Here is a 14,211-nt window from a genome sequence, read left to right as displayed (position 1 = left end):
CTTGGAATCATTGTTCTTCCTCTGTCAACCATGGTAGCCTGCATGGAAACACGTGCCGTCATCATTGCTTTGCACAAAAAGAGCTTCACAGGCAAGGATATTGCTGCCAGTAAGATTGCACCTAAATCAACCATTTATCGGATCATCAAGAACTTCAAGGAGAACGGTTCAATTGTTGTGAAGAAGGCTTCAGGGCGCCCAAGAAAGTCCAGCAAGCGCCAGGACCGTCTCCTAAAGTTGATTCAGCTGCGGGATCGGGGCACCACCAGTACAGAGCTTGCTCAGGAATGGCAGCAGGCAGGTGTGAGTGCATCTGCACGCACAGTGAGGCGAAGACTTTTGGAGGATGCCTGGTGAAAGCATGATGGAGCACCTTGCCATAAGGCAAAAGTGATAACTAAGTTGCTCGGGGAACAAAACATAGATATTTTGGGTCCATGGCCAGGGTTCACCTACTCTGTGTCTCACAAAGGCACGGCAGATGTAACCAATAATCTCAAATTTAGACTCATCAGACCAAAGGACAGATTTCCACCAGTCTAATGTTCATTGCTCATGTTTTTTGGCCCAAACAAGTCTCTTCTTATTGGCGTACTTTAGTAGTGTTTTTTTTTTTTTAAAGCAATTCGACCATGAAGGCCTGATTCATGCGGTCTCCTCTGAATGATGTTGAGATTAGGGATGCATTTTTGACCGTATGTCCCCATTTATCAGTAAAACATAATCAAAAGCTATTTATTTTACTTACTTGCTGTGCTGTTTCGTTGTTCATTTGTTCAGTCTCAACCAGGATTTCATCATACATGTCAAGCAGTGAAGTTTCAGCTCTGTCTGTCCGTGGCCTCTCTTCCTCGGTGCCCACTGTCACTGTGTCCGTTTCCATCTTGTCCAGCTGTGTCTGTAACATTTTACGTAAACCCTGTTTCTTGTCTGCATCGAAGTAGCGGTCCTTGTACCTAGCATCGAGCATGGTGGCGACACAGTAAAGAGGCTCAGAGAGAATGCCACTGAATCACTTGTTCACAGCCTCTTGTAGAGTACTTTTGCAAGTTTTAACCCCACGGTATGTGTCTGCAGTTGAGCAGGAGTTTCAATGCTATGCCAGAAGGTATCACGTCTGCTGCAGACACAGTTGAGCTTATTTCTCAAGTCAGTTGTTCGAATGGAGCTACCAGTCAATCAATCAAATGTATTTATAATAGCCCTTCTTACATCAGCTGATGTCACAAAGTGCTGTACAGAAACCCAGCCTAAAACCCCAAACAGCAAGCAATGCAGGTCTAGAAGCACGGTGGCTAGGAAAAACTCCCTAGAATGGCCAGAACCTGGGAAGAAAATGGGAATTCCTTCCCTGTGGCGGTTTCATCATAGTGCGTGATGGTTTTTGCGACTGCACATGAAGAAACTTTCAAAGTTCTTGACATTATCGGATTGACTGACCTTGTAATGATGGACTGTTATTTATCTTTGCTTATTTGAGCTGTTCTTGCCATAATATGGACTTTGTATTTTACGAAATAGAGCTATCTTCTGTATACCACTCCTCCTTTGTCACAACACAACTGATTGGCTCAAACGCATTAAGGAAAGACATTTCACAAATTAACTTTGAACAAGGCAGACCTGTTAATTGAAATGCATTCCAGGTGACTACCTCATTAAGCTGGTTGAGAGAATGCCAACAGTGTACAAAGCTGTCATCAAGGCAAAGGGTGGCGATTTGAAGAATGTCAAATATAAAATATATTTTGATTTGTTTAACACTTTTTTTTGGTTACTACATGATTCCATAGGTGTTATTTCATAGTTTTGATGTCTTCACTATTATCCTACAATGTAGAACATAGTAAAAATAAAGAAAAACCCTGGAATGGGTCCAAACTTTTATAATTTGTATTTTTACACATCAATTGTTGGAGTCTAAGTATAGATATAATATAGTCCAAAATAATATTGCGATATGGAACTATCAACCACCTCACCCCAGCACTACTAGCTAGTGCATTTAGCTAAATGGTATTTAGCTAGCCAACTAATCAGTTAGTGATTAGTGTTAGCGATTAGCATTGTTAGGCAAATGGCAGCTTCCTTTAGTGTTTTGCAGAGTGCAAGATACACAAACTAATAATAGCCTAGAAATAGAAACATCTGGATTCATATTTAGAAGCAATGTGGAAAGCAGCATCTTTCTTGGTTTAGAAGAATCTGTTGTGAATGATTTATTTGACAGCATGCTGAGAGAATGGAGGAACTGTCTGCTGGCTGCTTGAGTGACAGGGGCGGGGTTTGGTGTGTGTGTGACCCGGCAACTGGATCAAATCAAATGTATTTATATAAAATCAAATTTATTCATATTGCCCTTCTTACATCAGCTGATATCTCAAAGTGCTGTACAGAAACCCAGCCTAAAACCCCAAACAGCAAGCAATGCAGGTGTAGAAGTACGGTGGCTAGAAAAAACTCCCTAGAAAGGCCAAAACCTAGGAAGAAACCTAGAGAGGAACCAGGCTATGAGGGGTGGCCAGTCCTCTTCTGGCTGTGCCGGGTGGAGATTATAACAGAACATGGCCAAGATGTTCAAATGTTCATAAATGACCAGCATGGTCAAATAATAATCATCACAGTAGTTGTCGAGGGTGCAGCAAGTCAGCACCTCAGGAGTAAATGTCAGTTGGCTTTTCATAGCCGATCATTAAGAGTATCTCTACCGCTCCTGCTGTCTCTAGAGAGTTGAAAACAGCAAGTCTGGGACAGGTAGCACGTCCGGGGGACAGGTCAGGGTTCCATAGCCGCATGCAGAACAGTTGGATGCAAGCAGGAGTGGGAGAGAGAGTACTCTGCACTCGGAGGCTGCGGTAAAGCGCAGCCTAATCCTTAGTAACAATTGTTATCTAGGTGATTTTCTAGGTGCGCTGGTGCACCCAAAATTAGAATTCCAGGTTGCACAGAAAAATATTTGAGCATATGCAACCTTTTTGGTTGCAATTTAGAGCCCTGCTCACAGCCTCTAATCCAGAGGTATTCAAACTTTTTCAGCGGGGACCAAATTAATATCCTTCAATTCATAAAATCTTCATCAATTATCAAAATGAAAAGAAACCAATAAATACATTTACTCAATAAAACAAAACAAAATTATGATAATTGTCCCATACAATAATCTGTACTCTAAAGTTTTTGTTCAAATTTATTTTTATTTTTGGCAACCCCACTGTAGTTCCCCGTAGACCCCACTAGGGGGGTTGCTGACCCGACTTTGAATACCACTGCTCTGATCTTATCTACCACTCAGGCTAGGAGCAGCGCAACTCTTAATGTACAACACCATGATTCCCAGTCCCTCATACTGTGTGTTTGTGTAATCTTACCTACCTCTCAGGCAGCGTCTTAGGCTAGGAGCACAACTCTTACTGAGTTTACATAGACTTGGGGAAAGTCTTCAGTCTATGCTCCCTCATCCCATCCATCCATTCTATATTGTGTGTGTCTGTGTCTAAACGAAGGATGCAAGACCAGAAATCTTGGAGTTAGACGATTCCAGATCTCTTGCTGATTTCCCTCCTGATTCCAGGAATGGTTTAACAGCATTTTGCAACCCTTGTCTGTATGTGTACTAATGTTATCATAACATAGGCCTAATCTCTCTCCCCTGTTTCCTCCTCCTACCCAGTTACACAGTGGGACATGCAGAGCCAGGCTGTGTCCCTGCGGTGGTAAGCTCCAGCCAGCATTTTCACGGTCATGGCGTCAGATCGAGAGGGGCGTGGGTGTGAGCTTCCCATTGCCCCAGGCCAGGTGTACATTGAGGTGGAGTATGATTATGAGTACAAGGCCAAGGAGGGCCAGATCTCCATCCGCCAGGGAGAGTGCTACATGCTGGTGAAGAAGACCAACGAGGACTGGTGGCAAGTGAAGAAAGAGGAGGGGACCAAGGCGTTTTACATACCAGCGCAGTATGTCAGAGAGGTCCGCAAGGCCCTCATGCCCCCTCCAAAGCCTCTGCACCTGGCGCATCACGGTGGAGGGAGCGGGGGGAACTCGGTCTTGGTCAAGGCAAGCATCTCTAACGAGAACCTGAACTTGACCAGTTTCAGCCGGCCCTCTCCCTCGTCACCCTCCCCCTCCTCGTCGTCGAGGGCTGCCCTCACCCCTCCGAGCCAGCACAGGGACAGGGACGCCAACCAGAATCCTGGTAGAGACCCTGGCAGCCTCACAAACCATGACAGGGCCCTGGCAGTCATTATAAAGAACAACCACACCCACCCCCACCCTCACAACCATGCTGCTGGACGAGGATGTAACACGCTGCCCCATGCCGATGCCACTTCCCCTGATCTCCGCAGGGTGCCCCTGAATGTGGAGATGCCCCCGGGGCACTGTGACTCAGAGGGTTCGGAGAGACGCAACGACTCGGAGTCTGGAGACGAGCTGAGCAGCTCTACTGAGCACCTGCAGGTAAGAATGGAAATATCTTAATTTCTCTAAAGTTTTAGATGGAAGCTGGTGATTTTCATTATGGGGTTTTTACTTCTGCAAAGCTTACTGTATGAAATGTTTTCTTGCCTTTCATCAAATCACATTTTATTTGTCACATGCACCGAATACAACAGGTGTAAACCTTACCGTGAAATGCTTACTTACAAGCCCTCAACCAACAATGCAATTCAAGAAATAAAGTTAAAAAAAATATTGACTAAATAAACTAAAGTAAAAAAGAAAAAAAAAAGAAAAGTAAAACAATTCAATTACATAACAATAACGAGGATATATTCAGGGGGTACCGAGTCGATGTGCGGGAGTACAGGTTAGTTGAGGTAGTTTGTACATGTAGTTTGGGGTAAAGTGACTATGCATAGATAATGAACAGCGAGGAGCAGCAGTGTAAAAACAAAGGGGGGGGGTTAATGTAAGTACTCTTGGTGGCCTTTTGATTCATTGTTCAGCAGTCTTATAGCTTCGGGGTAGAAGCTGTTAACGAGCCTTTTGGACCTAAACTTGGCGCTCCGGTACCACTTAACGTGCGGTAGCAGAGAGAACCGTCTATGACTTGGATGACTGCAGTCTTTGACAATTTTTGGGGCCTTCCTCTGAACCCGCCTACTATATAGGTCCTGGATGGCAGGAAGCTTTGCCCCAGTGATGTATTGGACCGTACGCCATACCCTCTGTAGCGCTTTATGGTCAGATGCCGAGCAGTTGCCATACCAGGCGGTGATGCAACATGTCCAGATGCTCTCGATGATGCAGCTGTATAATTATTTGAGGATATGGGGACCAATGCCAACATTTTTGCCAGTCTCTTGAGGGGGAAAAGGTCTTGTCGTGCCCTCTTCATGACTGTCTTGGTGTGTTTGGACCATGATAGTTTGTTGGTGATGTGGACACCAAGGAACTTGAAACTCTCGACACGCTCCACTACAGCACCGTCAATGTTAATGTGGGCCTGTTCGGCCCTCCTTTTCCTGTAGTCCACGATCATCTCCTTTGTCTTGCTCATATTGAGGGAGCGGACAGGCCACCACACTGCCAGGTCTCTGACCTCCTCCGTATAGGCTGTCTCATCGTTGCCGGTGATCAGGCCTTCCACTGTTCTGACGTCAGCAAACTTGATGGTGTCGGAGTTGTGCTTGCCCATGCAGTCGTGGGTGAACAGGGAGTACAGGAGGGGACTAAGCACCCACCCCTGAGGGGCCCTAGTGTTGAAGATCAGCGTGGAAGATGTGTTGTTGCCTACCCTTACCACCTGTGTGGCGGTATTGAGGTAGAGCTCTTGTTGTTCTTTTAGGTAGCCTAATACAATATTCATTTTTTGAAGGAATTGATAGAGTAGACCTAAATGGGATGTATACTGGTAGTTGGTCTGAGCTTTGCCATCATTACCTTTTTAAGTCTTCTTAGTTTATAGCACAATATGTTTTCTAGTGATAGGCTTGTTACACAGGGTTTAGTTTATTAGGTTCCCCATTAGCTACTGCACAAGCAGCGGCTACTTTTTCTGGGGTCCACATTAGGGTTGAAGGTGTGGAACCCGGTTACCAAGATTTCCTGGGATTTACAACCCAAAGCCACTCCCTTTTCCCGGGATAAATAACTGCGAGAAATCGGTAAATTATTAATAAATTATTAATATGAATAACATGGTGTGAAATGGAACTGTTAAATTATATGCAATGTCTAAATCTGGCTTCTCAACGCTCAGGGTGGGGACAGACCCATCTCAATATGGAGCGCAGTTCACATGTAGATCTATCATCTCAAAATGGTAACTTTTTTTCTTGTGACCAGTAGGCCAACATTTGCTGCAGCATCGACTAATATAAAGACCGAATGCACGTCTAATTTACCCATCTCCATCTGTCTTTCGGGGCTCATCTTGTTTTTTAATTGTAAAGATTTTTATTTTATTTTATTGCAGCTGCAGAGTAAAAAAAAAAAAGAAAAGCCTGTCACTCGAGTATCGTTGCTTTGAATCGGTGCACGCACAAGCATTCTCTTGCAGTATTTTTCTCTCTTCATCAACTCCATTCAAATTGGATCCAAAATAGATAATCCTGTTCTATATTGATATATAGCCTTGTATTTAGATGTCCTAGCCTACCTCTTTCAGGTAATAAAGCCAATGCAGTATTAGCCTTATATTTATCTAATTCATGATGGGTTATGCATAGTAAGCTTCTATCTCTTCTGTAATACACAAGCACCTGTGCTCCACTGGCCTCTACTTAAAAAATGCTCCTTAGCTCTTGGAGTCTCATGCAGGAAAAGCTAGACTAGAACAGCCTGGTGGACGTTTTTATAGCATTTCTTATACCAATAGACCATTTGAAGAGGGACGCAAGCTCTTGTTTGCCGAATGTTTAATACAGCAGCCAATAGAATTCACTGGTAGTTTGAAAGAAGAGTGAACGCACAATGGTGGTAGGCTATAGCAGTTATCTATTCAGACCCATAACCATTCAATCTTCGTGTAGAGAAACGAAAGCCTTATTCATCTAGTTCTAGTCATATACAGTGCATTCGGAAAGTATTGACATTTTTCACACCTCCGTGACCAAGGCCCTTCTCCCCGATTTCTCAGTTTAGCCGGGCGGCCAGCTCTAGTTCTGGTGACTGAGAAGCTCAGTTCTGGTGACTTTTTAAAAGGACATTCTACCCCAAAATTAATTAAAATAAAATAATCTCAAATATAATTTCCACCAATGAGCCAAATAACATATGTGACTCACCACCTGGATTCGGTCTTATGTAGCAACATTTGAATTTCTGTTTTTTACATTGGATAAAAGTAGAGACTCAGGGCTACAAAATTGTATATCATACACTGCATTTGAGGAAACAATGGGCAAGTAATTCTGCTTTGAATGTTGATCAATTTGTAAACTCACTTTTGAGAAAACCGTCTTTCAATGTCTTGGTACTACTATTGGAGAGCCCTTCTTTGTCTACACCCATTCAGCATTCACACCCTCTTAAGCCTTAGCCCCACCCATCTCCTTAAGGGTTGAGCTGTGCGTTCTGTACTAACTTGCCAGCTACTTTTAGTAATCTGAGAGAGAACAGCTCACTGAACATTACTCGCGCTAGCAGAGCTGGTTGGGCTGTTATGTTATCCAGAGCGTTGGTGACTGCAACTGTGCTGTCAGATTGTCCGTTTGTTAATTCAGAGCGTTTCACGTTCAGAACGCACACTGGACGCTCTGGACAATAAGTAGGGTTGTTCCGAAAGCTCTGACCTCACAACAACAGTCAAGCAACCAAGCTAACATTGGCTAGCTACTTCCAGACACATAATGAGAGAGCACCCCACTCTGACCATTTTACTCCCCCTAGCAGAGCTGGTTAGGCTATTTTCATGTTATCCAGGGCTTTGGTGACTGTAACAGTGCTGCTGGCAACAATTGAATTACGCTTTGTTGCCAATGTTTACTGACACCGGACATATTCAACGGTTGTTGAGCGTTAAAAAATGTATCAGTTATTCTGCGCTCTGGCACACTAAGACAAGTCTTTTCTGAAGAAATGTAGCTAGATAGCTAGCTAGGTAAACAATGAATCCCAACGCACAATTTAACGTTAGCTAGCTAGCTAACAGTGCACTAACTTGAAATGAAAATACTTTGTCAATTCTTTAGCTAGCTAAACAATGGACCATAATCACAACTTATGACATTACTACCCTGCATGAATCTGCAGGTTGCTAACCAACCAGGTTCTATAGCTATAACTAGTCAAGCAAATGTGTCTGAGATATGAAGCATAAGATCATACACAACGTAAAAAATGTAATGTGTCCAGTGTAACGTTAGCTAGCGACCCAGTCAGCTAACGTTGGCTAGCTAACAGTACACTTGAAATTAAACCACTTTCTGTCAAAATTAGAAACGTGTAATATCTGAAAAGGTAGCTAGCTAGCTAACCAGTATACATCATGGTTGGACGTGTCTCCTGTCTGATGCCATGCATGGTTGCCCTTAGTTTGACGATGTAATCCAGACTGGTGTTTTCTCCATCTCCTTAGATATCATACACGAATTCCGCTGACTTCAAAACTCGCTCCTCCAGAAAGTGGAGAGTATACACATAACGTTAGCTAGCGAGCGAGCCAGCCAGCTAACGTTAGCTAGCTAACAGTACACTTTAACTTGACATTAGGTTTATGCAGTTTTACTATGCGACACTTTTTTTTTTAAAGCTGCGTTTGACACGATTACCTAGACATACTGATCAGCTCCAATAGACAGACACGTGCTGTATGGTAGACCAATCCAAACTCATCTCTCGTGTCCAGCCCACTCATTATCTCAGCCAATCATGGCTAGCGGGAAGGTTGCTCACTTTTTCTGTGGCTAAAGCAACTAGGCTTGTAAATTTAACCATTTTATTCGTATTTACAGATGGCATACATGTTTTTGATATTAAGGCACATGAAAGTTCACATGTTCGTGAAGGCATTTCTGCCCCCCCAAAAAAACGCATTTTGATAAAAATATGTTTTATGTTCAAACAGCTCTCCTGTGAAGTCGTGACTTGCGACATATGCCTAGTTTCCTGAACCAGGTCATATATTGGGAAAATTATTAGCGGAGATGATTTTAACATATTGGACCATTAGAGCCCTATCTTTTGCCAGATTCAGTTTTTTTCCCCAAATTCAGTTTTCTCTGTTTTTAGTTTTTACAGCATTCTGTTTTTTCAGGTTTTCGCTCTCAAAATCACACTTTTTTTAAATAGAAAAAAACATTGGATGTTCTAAATCCACAACAATGATTTTAAGCTACTGCTCGACTCTATTTAGTCGACTGGTCCATTGTTTGGTCAATAGGCTGTTGGTTGACTGAAATTATTTTTGTCGAGCAGTAGCCAAACGATTATAATAACAATCATGATGTACAAGACACCTTTCTGATCCGTGCCTGGTCTGAGTGGACTGATCAATTGTGGAGGCCGTGGGGATGGCACTGTCCATCAGTCTAAGGCATTTGCTACTGAACTTGTATATGGTTATATTAATGTAATCACACAGCATAAGAGTCATTCGTGATTAGAAATATAATCAAGCATTTTTCGTTTTAAAATAAAATAACAAAGCGACCATTTGAATAATTAGCGTCAACAATAAATAGGTCTAAACCGTTCCTTTTCGGGAAATTGCATTCAGGAATGAATGCGACTGTTTAGAGTCTTTGCTGTAATAAAAGCTTTACAAAAAAAAGTTATAACACACTCTCTGGTACGCTTATAATTTATTTAGTGTTTACATCGTTCCAAACGGTCAGAAGAATTAGATTGTGATCTAACAGCACCTGTTTGGCACACATAATATGCACGCAGCGCTCGCTCCTTACCCTCTTTGCATACATGTGTCATGTAAAGAGAGCAAGGGTTGAGGAAATAGGGAATGTTTTTCCTAAACAAATTAGGGATTTCAGTAACAACTATTCAGCCAAAATGGCTATAATTATGTGGCAGCTTCAGCAACATGGATAGCACGTGACACACTATTGTTCTGTGGTGGTCACTGCAGCAGGGAGGTGAGAGAGACAACGGTGCTCGTCACACAGTCACTCGCTGTTTTTTTTTTTTTTTTTTTAGCATGGCAGGTCTGAGCCAGGCCTAGCGAAATCAAATCAGTTGCGGTCGGACTCCCTCTAGTCATTCGCGTGTCTTAATTATTTCATCAACAGTTCGCTTTAAGCAGCAGACAAGCTCAGTGCATGCAGTTGATTTTATTAAAACACAAAGAATGTGTCTTTATGGAAAAATACACGGTTGAAAATTATGATGATATCGGGCTGTCCCCGACAAAAACAATATCTTTCGACCAATAAATTTCGATTGGTCGAAAGATATATTGTTTTTGTCGGGGACAGCCCGATATCATTCTGCCAGGAAATGGAAATCACTGATGCATTCTGTTCATGTCGGGCTGTGACGGTGATTGAATAACCCTGTAACTGACCGTAATGTATGAAGACCATCATGAAAATCGAATAACATTCAAAACTGCTTGGTTGTTGTAGCCTATCCTTCTCATTTACCTTTTAATTTTGTCAATTTAATTCCATTTTACATTGATCTCCTAACTTGCTTGCCATGGCGCCCACAGCAGCCTTTGACTTGTGATTGTTTGGCTGACAACAACATACAAGTCCAACTCTCGCGAAAAGCCTGAGCAGTTTTTTTTTTAACTGTGTCAATTGTTCAAGGTAGTCATTGTGTATAACGTTGTATGGTTTGTTAAACTTTGAAATCAATGGTTTTTGTTTGGTATACATTTAAAGTGAAAAATCAGTCTTAGCGTAATTCCGTTACTGTGGAATTACTCATAGTGAGAGAGCTGTGTGTGTATCCCAACAGTGGGATAATTCTCTTATCGGCTATATTTGAGGAGAAACTGACCCAGTTTGCCACCACTGTTCCTGCGTCCTAAATGATACCCAATCTTATATAGTGCACTATATTTGACCAGGACCCATAGGGGGTCTGTAGTGCACTATATAGGGGATAAGGTGCCATTTGGGACGCAGACTGTGTCCCTCATCCTTTTCCTTTGGCAGTCACGCTCTTCCTCTCTTGTATCCCATTTCACTGCACAGCAGGGAGAGGACTGAGGAGCTTACAATTTTCTTAGAATTCATTACTGTATTCAGGATATCGCTCTAGATTCATCCTGAAATAGCGACATGGACTCAGGATTCTGAAAAACCTGTGTTGAACTCATCCCTAGAAGACACTGCTGTTGCTTTATCCATATGCCCCTTTTTAGTACACTGTCATCACGCACGGATGCACACGACTTTTGGATCCAGAAAGAAAGTCATCGCCATCTCTGACCATACTGAGTCGATATTCAGGTCATAGGAAGGAATTCCCCTCAACCACCCCCCCCAAATTGGGGAAAACAAATATTCTTTCCCAATGAATCCAAATATAAAATAGTACATTTTTGGTTATACAGAAATAACAAAAAATGCAGAAGAGCTGCTGCTGTTTAATGTACAGTGCATTCGGAAAGTATTCAGACCCCTTCACTTTTTCCACATCTTGTTACGTTACAGCCTTATTATAACATTTATGAAATAAATGTTTTCCTCAGCAATCGACACTAATGACAAAGCGAAAACAGTTTTTTTGAATTTTTTGCAAATGTATTGCAAATGAAAAAAACGATGCCTTATTTACATAAGTATTCAGACCCTTTACTCAGTACTTTGTTGAAGCACCTTTGGGAGCCATTACAGCCTTGAGTCTTCTTGGGTATGACGTAGTGAGAACACTTGGGAGCAGGCAATGTTGACATTTTATCTTTAGACATGTACTTTTCTTAAATGTTGTTTTATTATTGACCAAAACCAATCAGACAACTAGAAAATTGAGTTACTTTTTTGTTGAGAGCCAATTGGATAACCTAGGTAACCACCAGTTTTTATTTTCCACAGCCATGACGTTCTGTCTAATACCGACTGGGACTATTCAGCAGATTTACATTAGTTTATTACTTCTCAAAATAACGTTTTGGGGTTCTCATATGCGAACAATGTTGTTTTGAGTATTGCTTGAACAGTCGCTAAGATTAAAATTATTTTTGATCTTTGCAAAATACCTATTTTGGATCTAGCAGTTGTTAGCTAGAATTTGGGGCAGCATTTTGGAAATTGGCTGCCGCCCTCCGGCCCCCATGATCGGCTACTACACCGCTGGCGATGAAACCCAGCTCATAGCCAGCCGTAGTCTGGCTTTTTTATGGCGGTTTTGGAGCAGTGGCTTCTTCCTTGCTGAGGGGCCTTTCAGGTTATGTCGTAATAGGACTCGTTTACTGTGGATATAGATACTTTTGTACCTGTTTCCTCCAGCATCTTCACAAGGTCCTTTGCTGTTGTTCTGGGATTAATTTGCACTTTTCGCACCAAAGTATGTTCATCTCTAGGAGACAGAGCGCGTCTCCTTCCTGAGCGGTATGACGGCTGTGTGGTCCCATGGTGTTTATACTTTCGTACTATTGTTTGTACAGATGAACGTGGTAGCTTCAGATGTTTGGAAAATTGCTCTCAAGGATGAACCAGACTTGTGGAGGTCTACAATTTTTTTTCTGAGGTATTGGCTATTTTGTTTTTGGGATTTTCCCCATGATGTCAAGCAAAGAGGCACTGAGTTTGAAGGTAGGCCTTGAAATACATCCACAGGTACACCTCCAATTGACTCCAATTATGTAAATTAGCCTATCAGAAGCTTCTAAAGCCATGACATAATTTTCTGGAATTTTCCAAGCTGTTTAAAGGCACAGCCAACTTAGTGTATCTGAACATCTGACCCACTGGAATTGTAATACAGTGAAATAATCTGTGTGAAACAATTGATGAAAAAATTACTTGTCATGCACAAAGTAGATGTCTTAACTGACTTGCGAAAACTATAGTTTGTTAACAAGAACTTTGTGGAGTGGTTGAAAAACAAGTGTTAATGATTCCAACCTAAGTGTATGTAAATTTCTGACTTCAACTGTATATAAATATTTTTAAACTAATGAGAAAGAGGCACAATCTTCAAGCCAAAGAGATTTGCTGCTGAAATGTATCAGCATGCAGCAATGCCCATCAGTAGGTGTGGAGAACAAAATCCTCCAAGGACGAGCCGTTCATTCACAGAGACGGACGAGCCCCCGTTCACTGGTTCTAGCAGCGAAGAGGGCAAACCGGAGGAGTCCGAGCCGTCCACTTTCACCGATGATGACAGCTCTCTGGGTGGACAAGAACAGGTGGTCACACCAGACCTATCCAAACCTCCAAACAATGCCGGCGGAGACCCTACTATCTGGGACCTGGACTCAGATTCGTCGCTCCACGTCCCCGATGACAGTGGTGCTCCTTCTAAATCCGACTCCCAGACAAAAAAACATGAACGATATGAATGGATCTTTACTGGATATGTTAATGCAGGCTGGGCCATATCAGGATAAAGTGGGGAATTTCCCAAGAGATGAGGGGCAACGGTGGCTCACTACAATAGGAGGATGGTGAACGGGGAGAGAGTGGAGAGACCATGGCTCGATTATTCCAAGCAAAACGATGCAGCCTTCTATTATTGCTGCAAACTATTTTCACATGAGGACAAATCTGCGATGATCAGGGATGGAACCAGAGACTGGAATAATCTGTGCCACCACTTCAGCCAGCTTGAGAAGTCGCATGATCGCCTGGATCGTTTCCAAAGGTGGAAGGAGCTGAAGATCAGGCTGGTGTCCATGCAAACTATCGATGCCCATGCCCAACGGGCTATTGATGGAAAGAGTCTCCATTGGCAGCAGGTGCTGCAGAGGCTCATAGCCCTGATAAGCGTAATGGTCATCCAGAACATTTCACTACGTGGGACCACCGACAGGCTGAACAAGCCGAATAATGGGAACGTTTTGAAGTTTGTGGAAATGCTGGGTATCTTTGCTTTGATTTCAGGATCATGGACAGCTAGAGAACATCGCTGACTGCAATGCAGCACCACAGCAGAGGGAAGACGCCACTGTAGGCGGGCCATGAAATGAAGAAATTCTGAAATGTATGGTGGACAATCAAATTCGATATGTAAATTTAAAAAAATTAGTTAAGGCAGAAAGCTTTGACAGAAAGCTTAAATATTCCCCAGAGTTAATACTTTGTAGACGCACCTTTTGCAGCGATTACAGCTTTGAGTCATCTTGGGTATATCTGTATCAGCTTT

The 14,211-nt window shown here is 42.5% G+C and overlaps 1 protein-coding gene across 1 annotated transcript in view; it reads left to right on the top strand.

Annotated features, from left to right (window-relative positions):
• LOC120020516 (rho GTPase-activating protein 12-like) overlaps positions 1-11,111 on the top strand; it is a 55,475-nt gene extending 44,364 nt beyond the window's left edge. The window contains exons 2-3 of the mRNA XM_038964219.1: positions 3,671-4,455; positions 11,058-11,111. Coding sequence (XP_038820147.1) covers positions 3,742-4,455; positions 11,058-11,111 — 768 coding nt within the window. The 5' untranslated portion in view covers positions 3,671-3,741. The remainder of the gene's footprint in view (positions 1-3,670; positions 4,456-11,057) is intronic.
• The last annotated feature ends 3,100 nt before the right edge of the window (positions 11,112-14,211 follow it).

This window comes from Salvelinus namaycush, chromosome 25, assembly GCF_016432855.1.
Source record: "Salvelinus namaycush isolate Seneca chromosome 25, SaNama_1.0, whole genome shotgun sequence".
In the NCBI taxonomy this organism is placed as follows: Eukaryota; Metazoa; Chordata; class Actinopteri; order Salmoniformes; family Salmonidae; genus Salvelinus; species Salvelinus namaycush.
This window is presented reverse-complemented; position numbering and strand designations above follow the sequence as displayed.